This window comes from Miniopterus schreibersii (assembly GCF_964146895.1).
Source record: "Miniopterus schreibersii genome assembly, chromosome: 2".
NCBI lineage: Eukaryota > Metazoa > Chordata > Mammalia > Chiroptera > Miniopteridae > Miniopterus > Miniopterus schreibersii.
The window spans coordinates 151,932,043-151,949,083 of NC_138102.1; the positions used below are offsets into that span (position 1 = coordinate 151,932,043).

The 17,041-nt window shown below is 38.9% G+C and overlaps 1 protein-coding gene across 2 annotated transcripts in view; it reads right to left on the reverse strand.

Annotated features, from left to right (window-relative positions):
* The window catches only part of FGD4 (FYVE, RhoGEF and PH domain containing 4), a 183,642-nt gene that overhangs the window by 38,464 nt on the left and 128,137 nt on the right, over positions 1 to 17,041 (reverse strand). For both annotated transcript variants that reach the window (XM_081127011.1, XM_081127012.1), the window contains exons 3-4: positions 8,432 to 8,615; positions 3,274 to 3,781 (exon numbers count right to left, since the gene is read on the reverse strand). In XM_081127011.1, coding sequence (XP_080983137.1) covers positions 3,274 to 3,781; positions 8,432 to 8,615 — 692 coding nt within the window. The remainder of the gene's footprint in view (positions 1 to 3,273; positions 3,782 to 8,431; positions 8,616 to 17,041) is intronic.

Here is a 17,041-nt window from a genome sequence, read left to right on the forward strand (position 1 = left end):
GTTTTAATGTTTCCTTATAACAACATCTCTCCTTCAGTAGATCTCAATCTTTTTTAATCTGCTGTAATACACGATTAACCTTAATTTAAAGATACTGTAACACCTTGTGGATAAGAGATAAAGGTATCACAAAGTGTTAACAATTTTCCTTTGACTCTAAGGTTTTTTTAAAATCTGTTTATGGTGGAGTCAATAGTTTCAATAAGGTAGGTATTCTTTATCTTTACAAAGTAAAAAGAACAGTATGCTCTATTCACCACTGAAAGTGATTCTTGATCAAAATACATGAGATAATTAATGAAACAGTTACATAAGCTAAGACTATTTTCAAGTCAGGTCTCAATGATTAATAATGATTGTTCAAGATGCATTTTAATATGTATCTACGTTCATGAACTATCTTTGTGATTCTATTCTATTCCTACCTTCCAGCCCCCAACCCCTCCTTCTCCCACTCCTGGTGGGCACTTGGGAAGTGTCCATTAAATTTAATTCAGGGATGAATAAAACTTATTTAAGGCTATTCTGATGTACATCTCTTTGTCAAGTTACATAAAGACTGAAAATTTTTTTTTCAGTTGTCTGCATAGTGAAACTCAAATATTCCATTATGTCTTAGAAGTTCAACACATCAAACAGTTTAAGAAGCAGCTGATGATCTGGAGTCCGGGCTGTGCTAACAAAGGAACATACCTACATATAACAGCAGAGAATTATGCCGTTATCACTGAAAAGGGCCTTATGATCATATTCAGTTTATATCCTTTAACTAAAGGCACAAAGAACTGACTTGTTGAAGTTCATACTGTTTGTTAGTTAGTGGACAAGCCAGAAGCAGCATTAAAATTTCCTGGTTCCAACTGTTTGGTTCACTATATACTGTTAAATTTTTCATTTTTTTTAAAGATTTCTTTTTTATGTTTAATTGTGGTAAAATGTTACATAATATAAAATTTACCACCTTAACACTTGCATTTTGGAACAAGGAAAGGCAATGCAACAAGCGTCAGAGCAGCAAAGGAGACCACATGGTCACCATGTGGAAGTTAAATCCTAATGCTCCTTTTCAGATGGGAGACCCATGTGGTGTTCAGATCAACAGCTCTGCAGAGAAAAAGAAATTCTTTTCTTCCCACATGTAGCACATGCCATCCACTACTTAAACTCCCATTTAGGAGAAAGGCCAGCTGTACTATTCTAGATTTCACTAGTTTAATAGCAAAGCCCTATTAAGTCTCTCCCAAACCACATACGACTTATCTCTGAAAATAGATACACAATAATATATGACAGAGGGGGGGAAAAGTAGTACCCAGCAACCACAGGCATCATTACCAACTAAAATATTTCCCTTAATAAGAATGGCTCTTACTGTTTTATAAATAGTTGCTGGTGGCATCATCCCAGCGCTAAGGACAGATGTCTGAGCTCTGAGCTTCTTGGTTCTAACCTTTTCCGTTCACCATGGTTCAAGCAGAGAGACACTCACACTCTGTCAAGATGTTAAGATATTCACTTTGCAATGTCCTGTTTCTCTAATGATGTTACCAAGTGTGACTCACACCCCCCCCCCCCCCGCACTTCCTTCTTTGAGCTTTCCCTGCTTGAAAGTCAGCATTTAAAACCAATTCCCTAACCTCAAGAAAACAAACCAGAGGCTCTTTTTTGGAATTTTCTTTTTTTTCAGGGGCAGTGAAAATTGTACCATAAGGTGTATTTCACTTTAAAGTTCTAAATACATCAACCATTCACGCTTTACTCTAATATTTACTATCTATCAGTCCTTTTGAATTTCTGCCTATGTTAATGCCAGTTAAGACACAGCACCATAGCTGGCTGGTGTGGCGCAGTGGTTGAGTGTTGACCCATGAACCAGGAGACCATGGTTTGATTCCCAGTCAGGGCACAGGCCCAGGTTGCAGGCCCAATCCCCAGGAGGTAGCTAATCAATGACTTCCTCAACATTGGTGTTTCTCTCTCTCCCCGCCTCTCTCTCTTCCTCTCTCTGAAATGAATAAAAACATATTTAAAAAAAAAAGACACAGCACCATAAACAAAAAGTACATAGATTTAGGACTTGGATTTTTCACTTACACATTTTCCCATAATTATCAAATTTTCAACTCTCAACTCTCCTACATAGACTGTCATTTAAAATTGATAAGAGACTAAGCAGTGGAAACGTTTTTCTTGTCTTCAGAGATGTAAACAACTTTCTGTTCCAGGGTCTATAACGATCCTTACATTGTACCTTTGATCCAGGAAATCCCAAGTACTTTGTAAAAGCCATTATTTATTAATATTTTCAAAGCACTATACTGACATGGTTAAAGAACATAAACACAGAGGTCTTATCACTGCAATTGTATCAGAGTTTCTGATGGAGCACAGGTAAATTATGACCATACTTCACCCACAAATCAGCTCTTCGTTAGCACATGGGCAGAAATGCCATTCAGGTGGTTCATTGGACTGCTGCCCTCTTTAGAAAGGATATCAACTTCCAGTTTGCTGCAGTCTCGCCTCCCTCTAGTATATCACTCATGGCTGCTGCATTCATTGACATTTTCTACAGTTTGGCATTTATGTTTGTGAACTCTGGCATCAGGGATATAATACTGGCCTGGGAATCAGGACACAAGGGGTCTCGGCTATTATTGTAACTCCAGAAAATCACTTCAGCTTTCCAGGACTGTTTTTGCTTCTATAAATGAATTGCTTGCTAAGGTGGTTTTTAAAGAGCCTTCTAATTATAAAATTGTGTATTAATTAGAATTTTTTTAAAAAAATTAGAAACCTGGGAAGAGTTACAGATAGCTATTGAGTAATTTGTGACTACTTCCATTTTCATGTCCTTACAAGAAACATTTGCTAGTACAAGTTAATCATCCAAGTCTATTTCTTTTACTAGATTAGAAATGTCTGAAAAGCAAAGATTATACAATTTCCTCTCACTTAGAACATAAATATTATGGATGTAGCTCTAACACCTAGAGTGACAAAGAACATTTTTTTCCTTTGTAAATAAAAGTGATGTTTATGGTTTTCCTGTATCAAAGTCTTCACACTATTCTGACTCTTGTAATCACAATAGATCAACAGAAGCTACAGAGAGTAGGGAAAACACCCGTTAGCAGCTAGAGCTAGAAAACTGTTGAACTGGTGGCCAGGGTGATCTAACTCATTCATATCATGGGTGCTATGAAACAGTTTTAAAACAGTAGTGGGGCGATGAGGGCTCCCTCCTACTTATGAGCTGGTCTCACACTTTACCTTCATCTCCTGGGGCTGGTCCAGCTGTTCTAGTTCCAGGGGGCTTTCTCCATTTTCCCTCTCCCGGACCTCGGCTTCTGTGTCTGCCCTTCCTTCTTCCAGGGGGAGGGCTGGGTCCACACTCAGAGTCCTGCAGCTACTGTCAGAAGCATTTTCATCACAGTCATTTGTTGTGGGTGAGGTGGGGCCCGTAGTACTTTCGTCTCCCGCTCCATTCACTAAGGTCGTATCAGGCAAGGGTTCAGCAGTTTGAATAGGAGTATCTGGGCTAACAGTGGCCATGTTTTCCTCCACGCACTCCACCTGGTGTTGTGCCTCCATTACACCGTTAGCAACACAAGTCTGTACTCCCTGAGTTGGACCTGGAGCATTTCCCGGCTTCTGTGGTGGGTGCTGGGCGGACAGTTTTTGCTGAGGTGTGGTTGTCAATCCATACCTTCCCGGGGTCCTAGGAGCATTTAGGTTCATAGCTGAATTCTTCTTCACATCGCCGTAACTTGATAATGCGCTAAAGGGTAAAATACAGAGGAAGTGTGAAAACACTGGCATGGGCAAGTTCTAGAATAAAACCAAGTTTATTCTAACTGATATCGAGCGAAGACATTTCCGCACTCTGATGGTTTGAGAAACACAGATAAGAATATTTCAGTGTAGTTTTCAATATCTTGCAATGCTAGTCACACTTAGAGAAACATTTAAGTAAAGACGCTAGGCCTGAACTTCATAAGGTCTGAAACGTTTCCTTGGGCTGTTTATCAATATTGCTAGTTAGTATACAGACTTCAAGATGAGAAATATTTATATTTCATAAAACCATCCTTTACCAAGATTTTTACTTTCTTAACATTTAAAAACAAATACAGTCAACCCTTAATATACGGACAGGTTGGAAACCAAAAATCACTTTTGTTTGGAAAGTAGAACACATACTCCCAGGAACTTTATCACACATGCTATCGTAGCCTCCTTACTGATCTCTCTGCTCCCACACCTGATCCCCTCTAATCTAGTCTCTCCAAGTTGGTCACAGAGATCAAGCTCTATGTGAGCTTCTCCACAAGCTCAAAGGTAAATCTGGCATCCTGCCCATGGCCCGCGGGATTCTATGTGCTCTGCTAGCCTTGGTGTCACTGAATTCCATTCCTCCTCACTCCCAGTGCTCTTGTCATACCTGCCTCCTTGCTGTCCCCTGACTCCCAATAAGCAAACACATGCATCTAAGGATCTTTGTGCTGCTGTTCTCTGCTCAGGACAACCTTCCCCAAGACATTGGTGTGGCTTACTCCTGCCCATCATGTGGGTTTCTGCTCAGATGTCACCTCCTGGATTGTTCTCTCTATTACAGCACACTCCACCACGAATTACGCATCTTATCTTCATCTTTTTAAAGCCCTTATTATTACTTGACATCATTGAGAACCACAATAGTATGATGGAACCTAACTGCCAATATATTACAATGTTCCTACGGAAATATTTGTATAGCATTTTAATCTAGGATTCCAGGGTGGAAAAATTCTGGGCTGCAGTCTTGGAGAGATTCCTACGACCTAAGGAGGAACAAAGACAAATTTAGGCTAATACTCCGTGAGGGTACAGAACGTCCCTGTCTTGTTCTCTGCTTTATCCCCACTTCTCAGCCATATGGAAAGTGCTCAGTAAATACTCGATGAGTAATAAATAACTGGGGTTGTGATGAAGATCATGGCACTCATTCAATATTAGCAGCTAACATTTATTAAGTGCCAGAGCCTACACCAAGCCCTTCACAATGGGTATCTTGTTTTATCTTCATAATATTTCCAAAATAGAGACCCCTTAAATCCAGGCTTTGAAACTTACATAATGTGGCAATGTCGCATGGCTAACAAATGATAAAGCCAGAGTTCAAACCATGAAGTCTAATACCAAATCCCACAGTCTTAACCTCACATTATAATAAATATACTGGACCATGAAGGAGGGAGTGAGGAAGAGGTGAGTAGGCTACATACAAATACGGGAAGACAGCCCAGGACTCCCAGCCTCCTTAGTGCAGGGAGGGGTCATAGGGTAAAGGGAGGTGGTGGGAGGCACAGCACCAAGGGCCATGGACAATGCTGGGATGTGTGTCACCACCATCTCCCCTCACTCCCCTCCTCCCAGATACTGCTGATCTGGACTGGAGAATGGAACAGGGAATAGCAACTGACAGCAGGAAAGTAATAAGGGAGGGAAAAAGACATGGTCAAGTACAGCGACACAGGGGTAAAAAAAAAATTGGTAGGAGAAAATGTCATATATATAAAAGTTGGAGGTCATCAAAATAAATAAAGGTGACACACTCCATCAATGATAGTTGCCTTCTACAACAGTATACCTTTGGCCTAGATAATCTCCCAAACAGTCCTTGGAGAACTGAATTAAACTGTCCTCCTTTGTCTGGCCATCCATAACGGCAACCAGCAACCCATTGGAAAGGCCCTCAGTAGATCCACTGTAACAAATGTTGGGCTTGCTTAGGATTTCTGGAAAGGACTACTTTGGATGACAGGCAGGAATTTCCTGTAATAAGTGACATCCAGGGGAAATATGGGGGGAATGGGGTAGGGGATGGGGGGGGCAGATTAGCAAAAGCAGTGGTTGAACCTGTACGTACGAGATTCCTGCTGCTTTGGAGTGAAACAGTTGACTTAGCTGTGTCCTTGAAAAAAAAAAACAATGTTTGGTTTTGTGGGAAAATGTTATTTATTTCTAAAATCCTGAAGTCTTTTATAGGTTAAAAAGACTAGTTTCTCTTACTCTCTCTCAAAAAAAAAAAAAAGATAAACCACAGTAAAAAATAAAATTTCACTTGCTTCAAGTATATCCTCTAAGTCACTCATCTTAATAAAACAGAGTTACCTAGATTATTGCAAAGAGCGAAACTACGCCACATGAGTAAGGTCTCAACAAGTACATTATGGTCTTCTATGACCCCAATATAATAGACATTGGTTCTTCTTGTCCATCTAGTGTGGGAACTCATAGCCTGCCACATCTCCCTCTAGTCCACAAAGTGCTGGTTTAAGCTATAACAACTGGGGTATAACTTGAGAGCTATATTGCAGGCACATGGACATCATTCAGCAGGAAACATAAAGTTCCCATTCAAGCCCCATAGACCCAATGCAATACTAACCCCTTCAGACATTTTGGGTCAGTTTCTACTGATAACACCTCACTAAGAACATATAGTTATTTTTCATATTGGTGGTGGACTTGGCCACAAGTAACAGTCCTTCACCAGATTTGCCAAAATGCTCACGTGGCATCCTAGCTTCACCTACAACAAATTTTTTTTAAATGTCATCAATTACAGCACATCTCTCCTTAGATCCAACCTTCAAGCTTTGCATCAAAATGTGACTTTGAATCTGTGAAGTTTGAAAGAGTAAAAGAAAATTAGCATCACTAAGTGGGAAAACTATGTACCTTTCATGCATGGAGAGGAATGCAAACAGTGGGTTATCAGATTTGTGAAGTTTAGAGGGCTCAATCTTTGGAATACTGACCCACGCAGGGGATTCAGGTTCTGGCATTTACTATGAATGGGCCAGGGGGCCAGGCCTCATTATATTATACAGTCATGGACATGGCCCTGGAAACCTGAAAATATAAGGGGTCGCTCTCTGTGCGATTAAATAAACTTGTCCTGAGAAACAAAAATTTTTTAAGTGGAATTAGATCATTCTAGTAAAGATTACTATAATTTAAGATAACAAAGCTATTAAAAATCCTTCTTCAGAGGGGGAGATGTTGAAACTTAAATATTCATGACTCATGTTCCCACAATTGATTGTGAATGAAAATTAAAGACAGACTTATGAACTAATTTCCTCCAGAACTTGTTACTTAACATAGTCTCATTTTAAGTGAGGGACACTGCAGTTCTGTACTTGGTCACAATTTCCAGAAGATTTTGAAAGTATTTCCAAGCTTTGATTCATTACATACCTAACAATAAATCCTGCAAAAAATAAAACCACCTAATGGGAAACCACTCCTACATATTACACTGGAATTAATGGAAATAGGTAACTTCAAGGATGGGAGTAAATTTATATATATTGTTAAATTATATACAGACTTTTGGGTGACATAAAAATAATAAAATGCACCCGGCCGGGCGTGGCTCAGCGGTTGAGCATTGACCTAGGATCCAGGAGATCGAGGCTCGATTCCCAGTCAGGGCACATGCCCGGGTTGCGGGCTAGATCCCCAGTCAGGTGCATGCAGGAGGCAGCCGATCAATGACGACTTTCTCATCATTGATGTTTCTATCTCTTTTTCTCTCTTCCTCTCTCTGAAATCAATAAAGATATATATATATATATATATATATAATATATATATATATATATATTTTAATTTTTTAAAAAATGCTTCTCGTAAAATTTTTCAAAAATTCTATTTTTTCAATAATGGGAATTCTAAGAAAAAAACAATTGAGAATCATGTAAGTAGAAAAGCAACTTATGTGAGTTTGTTTTTATCTTTAAGAGAGAAATATACATTATCTCACCTATCTTTTTTGAAACATTAGGATTAAAAAATATAAAACTATATCTAATAAGTGCAAGACTGAAACTTAGCCTGAATTTTGTTATTGCCAATATCTCTTCACAACGCCTAGTATATAGAGCAGGGGTGTGGAGAGAGGGGAAACATATACCTGACGGATATAGAAGACCCACATTAAATAAAGTGGGTCAGAAAGAAGCCCACAGAGATGGAACAGGCCCCCTGCAGTCACATTCAGAAACATACAAAGCGAGAAACAGAGATAGAGCCAATCTCCTGCCTTTCCAACCCAGATATATATCCAGGGACCAAGACAGTGACCCCAAGGACGCACACAGGTACAGAGGAAGTGAGAGAGCGTATCTATAGATCTACACAGCACACAATGTGACGAAGAAGCTGGTGACATAAGAGCTGCACACAGACAATGAACAGTAAATGACAATTTATATTAGGGCAAGATTAAATACTTTTAAAATTCACTCTTTCTAAAGGCCTACCAAAGCCAATGGAAGAAGATGTATGTTTGATCTGGAAAACTTATGGCCCTATCATTTTTTTCAGAACTCAGCTTTTGTCTCCCCTTTGCCTTCTCCCATTGTAAATGAGCTCTTACCTGCCTCCTTCAAAGCGACTGATGAGATCTGATATTTTACTGGATTTTTCTTTTGAGACACAAGAAGCAGAGACAGGTTTAACTTCCTCCATCCTGGGTGCTGCACTAGATAAAGCTTTATGCTTAGGGGTTTGGTGTATACTGGACAAAGGTGAATTCTGCAGATGTAATGGCTTTGGAGGCACTGTGGAAAAAGAATTAATAGCATTCAGTATTTCCTTAACAAGACAAAACAAAAAAATCTGGTGTCCTGGGTATATAAACCTTCAGCATTATCAAACTCTTATAAAGAGTTTGTCAGCTCTGTATTAACACTTAACCAAGGGGCCTTTATCTATCTTGGACATTTGCTCTGTGTCCTGTGGAAATTTCATCTCCAAGATTCAAGTGGTTCTTTTAATTTTAGGTCACATTAAACATGGTATTATTAAACACTTAGGGGCCTACACAGGGCTGCTGCGCCACTCTAACACTATTAGAGATAACATAGCAGTTACTTATGTAGTCAGAGAAAAGAAACTAATTCCTGGAGATATACTGCTTGTTACAAAACACATTTTTAATAACAGAGTGAATAACAGATCTACCAGAACACAGACTTAGTAAGCCGAACGTAAAAGGCAACAAAACAAACTACACTAATGCTGCTTGACTACAGCATCTTCCCAATTAACAAAAGCACCTTATCTCATTTGATCTTAGATAAAAATTATTTACATTATTCATCTCTCAGCTCCATGAGGCTTAGAGAGGTTAAGTGGTAGGCCTGGGGTAACAAGGCTAATCTGATTTTATGACCGGGATCCAGACGCTGGCCCCTTCCATTATCAGCATTGCCCCTCATCATAAATCCAGCAAAAGGGGGATATAGAAGTTCTGCTATTATTGTCTGCTACATTAGTAGCTGGCTTGCATCATTTTACCACAAATTTTCTGCTTATAATAAGACTTTCACTTAATTAAAAGAATAGAAATAGGTCATTTCCTGAAATACTAATATCTACAGATATTCCCCTAACAGATGAGAAACTCTGTAGATAAGAAAATGTAATAATCCATAAGAGCTTAGTTTACATTCTGGATAAAAGATTATAACATATATATGCTTTTCTTTAACTGATTTTAACAAATCAAATACAATCATATCCTTTAAACAAACAAACAAACAAACAAACAAACAAACAACTTTCTCCTGCCCTGGCCAGGTAGCTCAGTTGGTTGGAGTGTCATCCCAAACACCAAAAGGTCGTAGGTTTGATTCCTGATCAGAGCACATACCTAGGTTGCAGGTTAAGTCCCCGGTCAGGGCGCTTATGGGAGGCAACCAATTGATGTTTCTCTCTCGTATCGATGTTTCCCTCTCTCTCTCTAAACATCAATGGAAACATACTCTTGGGTGAGGATTTAAAAAACAAACCTTTTTCCTAACTTCTGGAAGAAGGCTGGGGAATCAAGTCTCTGTCTAATGACATGCCTCATTTTCCCCGAGCTGGTTACCCTAGTTTTCAGTCATGTCATCTCTTTTACAAACTCAGTTGACAACTGGTTGCCTGATGCTCATGGGCCTAGATCTTATCATTTCTGTGCCAGTTATCAATTCGTACAGAGTAGAAACATAAAATGTATATCACAATGAGCTACAAGTGTAACAATTCATCTCGTTCCCTTCCAACACAAATGAGAAGAAAATCCCAATGGAAAAACGACATGCTTCTACTTATAAAAGTGATATTATTTTCCAAGACATGCTTGGGGGAGGGGTTAATATAGTATCTATTGGGAAGGAGGAGGCTTATATAAGTGTGATATTTGTTAACCTTAAGGAAAATTTTCCTGTAAGGAATCCATACATACCAAGATAGTAAACCAGGGCAATACCCCAACAAAAAAAAATAGTATTAACATTAGGAGTTCAACACTCAGAACTAGAATATTCAAAGAAGGAAGTAAATATGCTCTTTATAATTCTGTTTGCAAAGATTATTATAAAATAACTCATCCTAACCTAGCGTTTACTCAGCAAATGTTTCTTATTTATCATCTGCCAGACACTGTTAGATGCTTGAAAGTTTCAAGTAAAATAGTAAGTAGCAGCCAGTCAGGTCCTCAGAGATGACTCCAGCGACCTTTGCCATCTCAATGATGTCTATCTCTTAAACTGTTTCATAACAATGTGTACTTTCCCCCAAAGTGCTTATAATTATTAGTAGTAAGTAGTATTAAATAATAGAGCAGCAATCAAGTATTAAATACATTACAGATGTAAAGCTTTCTCCTCCACGAGGCTGGAGCTCTGTAAGGGTAGGAACACGTCCGTTTTGATCACAACTACGTTTTCCAGTGCACAGTGCTTGTGGCACATTTGTGGAATGCATGAGGGAACTAATTAATTGTGTCATCAAGGGGCTCATAGTCTCGAGCGGATACAGGTTAATGATATTGACAAAGGTGGGCATTGGGTACAGAGCTACGTTAGGAGCACAGAAGAGGCATCTATTTTAGCAAGAGAGATGACACAAATGTACAATAAATCAGTAAGTATACATATATTAAATAAAAGAGCACAAATGCTGCCCTGACTGGATGGCTCAGTTGGTTGGAGTGTCGTCCCATACGCCAAAGGCTACGGGTTCAATCCCCAGTCGGGGCGCATACAGCGGCGGCAACCGATCGATGTTTCTTTCTCACATCGATGTTTCTCTCTTTTTCTCTCTCTCCCTCTTCCTCTCTCTCTAAAAAATCAATAAAAAACATATCCTCTGGTGAGAATTAAAATAAATTTTTTTAAAAAAGAGCACAAATGCTACAAAAATCTCAAGATGATACATGAATGGCTGAGTGTCAAAAACACTGTCTTAGAAGAAAATAATATACACTTTTCTCAAAAGATATAGCTAAAAAGTGAAAATGATCCTATTGACCAATATCACCCCAATAAATTTAATTTTTTAAAAAGTGAAAATGATTCCTCTCTCTGTCCCTCTCTCTCTCACTATTTCTGATCTTTTTTTTACACTTTGGAGGGTGTAAACATTTTGAAATGTTTTCTGAACATCTCCTAAGTGTCCTACCAGCACCTCCAGTTCATTATGACTAAAACTCAACTTACTACTTCTTTCTCCGGTAGCCCAAAGGATGTGAACAGGAAAAACAGTGTTCCACCACACTAATAATCAGAGAGACGCAAATTAAGTCCACAATATGATACCACTTCAACCCCATCAGAGTAACCAAACATTTTAAATGTGACAATAATACCAAGTGTCAGTGAGAATATGAAGCAATGTGAAGTCTCATACATTTTGAAAGTAAATCTAAATTAATATAACCATTAAGAACTCTACATTTCTGCCCTAGCCAGTTCAGCTCAGTGGTTACAGTGCTGGCCTGAGGACTAAAGGGCCCCAAGTTCAATTCCGGCCAAGGGCATGTGCCTCAGTTGCAGGCTCGATCCCCACCCTGGGTAGGGTTGGGTGCAGGAGGTAACCGATCAATGTGTCTCTCTCACATCGATGTTTCTCTCTCTCTCTCTCTCTCTCTCTCTCTCTCTCTCTCTCTCTCTCTCTCCCCTCCTCCTCCCTTTCCACTCTCTCTGAAAAGCAATTGAAAACAAATATCCTCAGGTGAGGATTTAAAAAAAAAAAAACTCGACATCTCCAAAATACATATCCTAGAGAAATCTTACACATCTATACTATAGGATTTTAAAAAAACATTTATTGACTGAATTGAGAGAGAGAGAAACAGAGAGAGAAAGGGAGAGAAACATCGACTTGCTCCAGTTATTTAAAAGCTCTCATTGGTTGACCCTCGTATGTGCCCTGACTGGGGATCGAACCTGCAACCTTGGCGTATCCGTATGATGCTCTAACCAACCGAGCTACCCACCCAGGCTGTTAAGGGTTGTTTTTTATTTTGTTTTGTTTTTTAAGTTTACGTTTTCATTAATTCAACAAATATTTATTGAATACCTATCAAGTTCTATGCGCTTGATTATATTAATAAAAAAAAAGGAAAAACAAAAACTATAGCAAGTAAACCATGTATCAGAAGGTGATAAGTGCTAAGAGAAAATGGGGGGGCGGGAGTTAAAAGAATAAGATAGAAGGGATCTGGGGTGCAGGAAGTGGGGGAGGAGGGAAGGGCAGATTGCAGTATTGAGTAGGGTGTGCAAAGCGGGCCTCTCTAAGAAATTCTGACTGGACTGAGACTTGATGAAGCTGAGGGGCTCATTTGCAGAAGAGTTTCCATCATGCAGAGCAAAAGCTAGACATGGACGGAGGCCAATGTACCTGGACCCAAAGGAGCAGGCACACAAGAGCAGGTATTGAGATCAGAGGCAGGGCCTGATAAAGTACAACCTTCTACGGATTTTGAAATGCGTGAAATGAGAAGTCGCTGCAGAGTCCTGACCACAGGGGTAACATATGACATAAATTCCATGGCCTCACCCTGGCCACTGTGTTGAGAATTTAGGGGGCGGGGAGAAGTAGAAGAGTTAGGTTATTGTGAAAACTCAGGCAGGAGATAATGGTGTTTAGAAGGAAATAATGAGCTGGTTGGATTCCAGGTAGATTTCAAAAGTAGATTTCTTGGTAGATTAGATGTGATGTATGAGAGAAAAAGCGAGGAGTCAGAGATGACTCTGAGACCTTTGTCCTGAACAACTGGAAGGATGGAATTGTCATCAACTGACACATAGTAAAACAATTTTAGGAGGAAGGATCAATAGGACATTTTTGGACATGCTAAGTTTGAAATATCTAGATGACTATAAGTAAAATGGGCTCTATGACAGCCAATTTTACAGACAGTAAATAGAACAAAACAATTTAATCATTCAAAAACTTCCAACTAAGCAAAGTATTTATGAAGAATGAGACACTAATTGCAGTTTAAGTTTGGGGATGTCCACTATATTTTTAAAAACGTGTTTTTATTGATTTTAGAGAGAGTAGAAGGGAAAAGTAGAGAGAAACACTGATGAGAGAGAAAAACATTGATCAACTGCCTCTGGCATGCCCCGGGGCATTTGCCCCAACTGGAAATGGAACCAGTGACCTCTCTCTGTGCATGGGACCACATTCAGCCAACTGAGCCAAACTGGCCAAGGCGAGTATGCCCACTACATTTTGATTGCTTTTATTTTACTATGAAAAACAATAGCTGGCTATATATTAATGCATTATAAATTTATAACATTATCCTTAAGAATTGAACATTCCACACAGAATGCTTTACTTTAGAAGCAAATGAAATAGGTTTGAGCACTTTAAATATACTTAAATTATTCAAACAGAGAACCCAGAAATTGACCCATGCCATTATGGTCAATTAATATTTGACAAAGGAGGCAAGAACATACAATGGAGGAAAGACAGTCTTTTCAATAAATGGTGTTGGAAAAATTGGACAGATACATGCAAAAAAAAGAAACTGGACCACCAAATTACACCATACACAAAAGTAAATTCAAAATGGATAAAAGAGTTAAATGTAAGGCATAAAACCATAAAAATCCTAGAGGAAAACATAAGCAGTAAAATCTCAGACACCTGTCACAGCAATATGTTTGCTGATACATCTCCTAGGGCCAGAGAAACTAAGGAGAAAATAAACAAATGGGACTGCATCAAAATAAAAAGCTTCTGCACAGCAAAGGAAACCATCATCAATACGAAAAGGGAGCCCACTGTATGGGAGAACATATTTGCCAATGACACATTGGATAAAGGATTAATATCCAAAATATATAAGGAACTTATACAACTTAACAAAAGGAAGACAAACAACCCAATTAAAAATGGGCAAAGGACCTAAATAGACACTTCTCCAAAGAGGACATACAAATGGCTAAGAGACATATGAAAAAATGCTCAACATCGCTAATCATCAGAGAGACACAAATTAAAACCACAATGAGGTATCACTTCACACCTGTCAGAATGGCTGCCATCAAGAAGTCAAAGAACTACAAGTGCTGGCAAGGGTGTGGAGAAAGGGGAACCTAGTACACTGCTGATGGGAATGTAGACTGGTGCAGCCACTGTGGAAAACAATATGGAGGTTCCTCAAAAGATTAAAAATTGACCTGCCATTTGACCCAGTGATCCCACTTCTGGGAATATATCCTAAGGAACCTCAAACACCAATCGCAAAGAACTTATGCACCCCTATGTTCATAGCAGCACAATTCACAATAGCTAAGATCTGGAAACAGCCCAAGTGCCCATCAGTAGATGAGTGGATAAAAAAGCTGTGGGACATTCACACCATGGAATACTATGCAGCTGTGAAGAGGAAGGACCTTTGGGCCTTTGGTACAGCATGGAGGGAACTAGAGAGTATTATGCTAAGTGAAATAAGCCAGTCAGAGAAAGACAAGTACCACATGATCGCACTTATATGTGGAATATAATAAACAAAAGAAACTGATGAACAAAGTGGATCCAGTAACACAGAAGCTTGGAAAAACTGAGGGATTTCAGAGGGAAGGCAGGGAGAGGGGTGTGGGTGGGGAGAGATTAATCAAGGAACGTGCATGTTTATGGGCACGGCCCATGGATGGGGACATTGTTTTGGGGAGGGCCTGGGGGGTGGGATGAATGTGGGGTGGAGGGAATCAGTGGGGTTAAAAGGGGGACATCTGTAATGGTCTCAACAATAAAGATAAAGAAACATTAAAATTTTAAAAATAAATAAATAAATATACTTAAATTATTCAAACAATAATGTGGCTTTCCAAGCTCATGAAACTTTTCTAAACATTTAGGTATAATGATAGAGAAGTGATAGTATATGGGTTTTATCAAAATAGTTAACTATGGAGAATGTTGTGGATCAAAGCTCTTAAGAGAAAAAGAACTATTAGCTTTAATTGCTAAGAAAGTTATTTTGAGTCATGTCTAGCATGGCAGGAAATAGGCAAATTTTAAAAGTGGTGAACCAGAAGAAAGACTTACATTTGAAGTTGCTCTGTAATTTATTTGTTTGACTGATAGGATTGGTATGAATTGAATAAACCATTGTTTTCCAAGCCTTCGGGTGTTTTCCAAGGCTGAGGGAAAACAAGCCCAAACTATTGAAGGAACTCATTTTTAAATCTGCAGGCTCCAATTTAGAGTCAAATTGCAAGCTTATCTAATCACTAATCTAAAATTTAGCTCTTTTTTCCTTTTAATTCTTCAAAAGTACTTACTTATTGATAATTAATAAACATAAACCAGATGTTATTCCAGACATATTACTACATAAACACTACTAATAAAGTTACTCAATATTATCTCTACTTTTAAAAATCACCACAATAGCCCAGCAGGTGTTGTTCAGTGGTTGCACATGAACCCATGCACGAAGAGGTCACTGGTTCAATTCTTAGTCAGGGCCTATTTCTGTGTTTCAGGCTTGATACCCTGCAGGGGGTGTGCAGGAGGCAGCCAATCGACATTGATGTTTCTCTCTCATTAATGTTTCTATCTCTCTCTCTCCCTTCCTCTCTAAAATCAATAAAAACATATTAAATTTTTTTAATTACTATAATAAATTATAGCTATGATCTTATTAGTGTTTCACATGAGAAACAAGATTTAATTATTGGCTGTTCTTAGCATCTAGATTAGAGTTGCACAAACTATTGACATTTCAGGTTGGATAATTCTTTAGGGCAGAGGTAGAGGAACTGACCTGGGTCTTGTAGGATGTCGAACAGCATCCCTAGCCTCTATTTAGCAGACGCCAGTAGCAACTCCCACAAATTGTATCAAGCAAAAACAATACCAATGGGGGGTTGCCTCCAGTTGAGAACCACTGATCTAGACTAAGAGCCTTAAATTAAATTAAAATTACATAATGAACCTGAAGCTTCATCAGCCTCACCAATCATAACTTGTAAGGATTTGCAATATAGTGAAAACACAGGTGTCGGTGTGGTAATACCTTCATCTGCACAGGAAATGCCATCAGCATCCCCTTCCTTTTTCCTCCTTGGTTTGGATGTTTTTAAGGGTTTGGAGAAATGAAAAGTGGCTTCCTTTCACTAGAGGGTGCGGGAACACAGATTAGTGGTTGATAAGTCAATAAGTAGTGCCCAATCTATTTGGCAGCTGATCTCACAATGCCAAGACATATCCTCACTTCAGGGAGTTTGGTCTCCATATGGCTCACATTCTAAGTTGTAAACAAAAAATAGCAGAAACAAAGAAAGTGGAAGAAATGTGGTGATAAAGCAGGGATTCATTCAACAAGTATTGATGAAGACCTGCTATGCTATGTGGTAGGCATGGGGGATGCAGTAGAGCAAAAGGCAGGGAAGAAATTCAACGCAGATGAGTAAAATGTATAGTAGGTTAGACTTTAATAAATGAGAAAATAAGTAGGGATGGGGAAATAATGAAATGTCAGAGTGAAGGTGGAGTTAAAATTTTAACCATGGGGCCAGGAAAGAGTCCAAAACGAGTGAGAATACATACATACATATATATATATATATATCCCTTTGCGGTCATTTGTCTGCTCTCAGCCACCACAGCAAGAAACCGTACAAATCTTAACTCTATTCATTCATGTATCAGTTCATAATTTCTCTGAAAGCTCTTAATTCTGACCAGTACG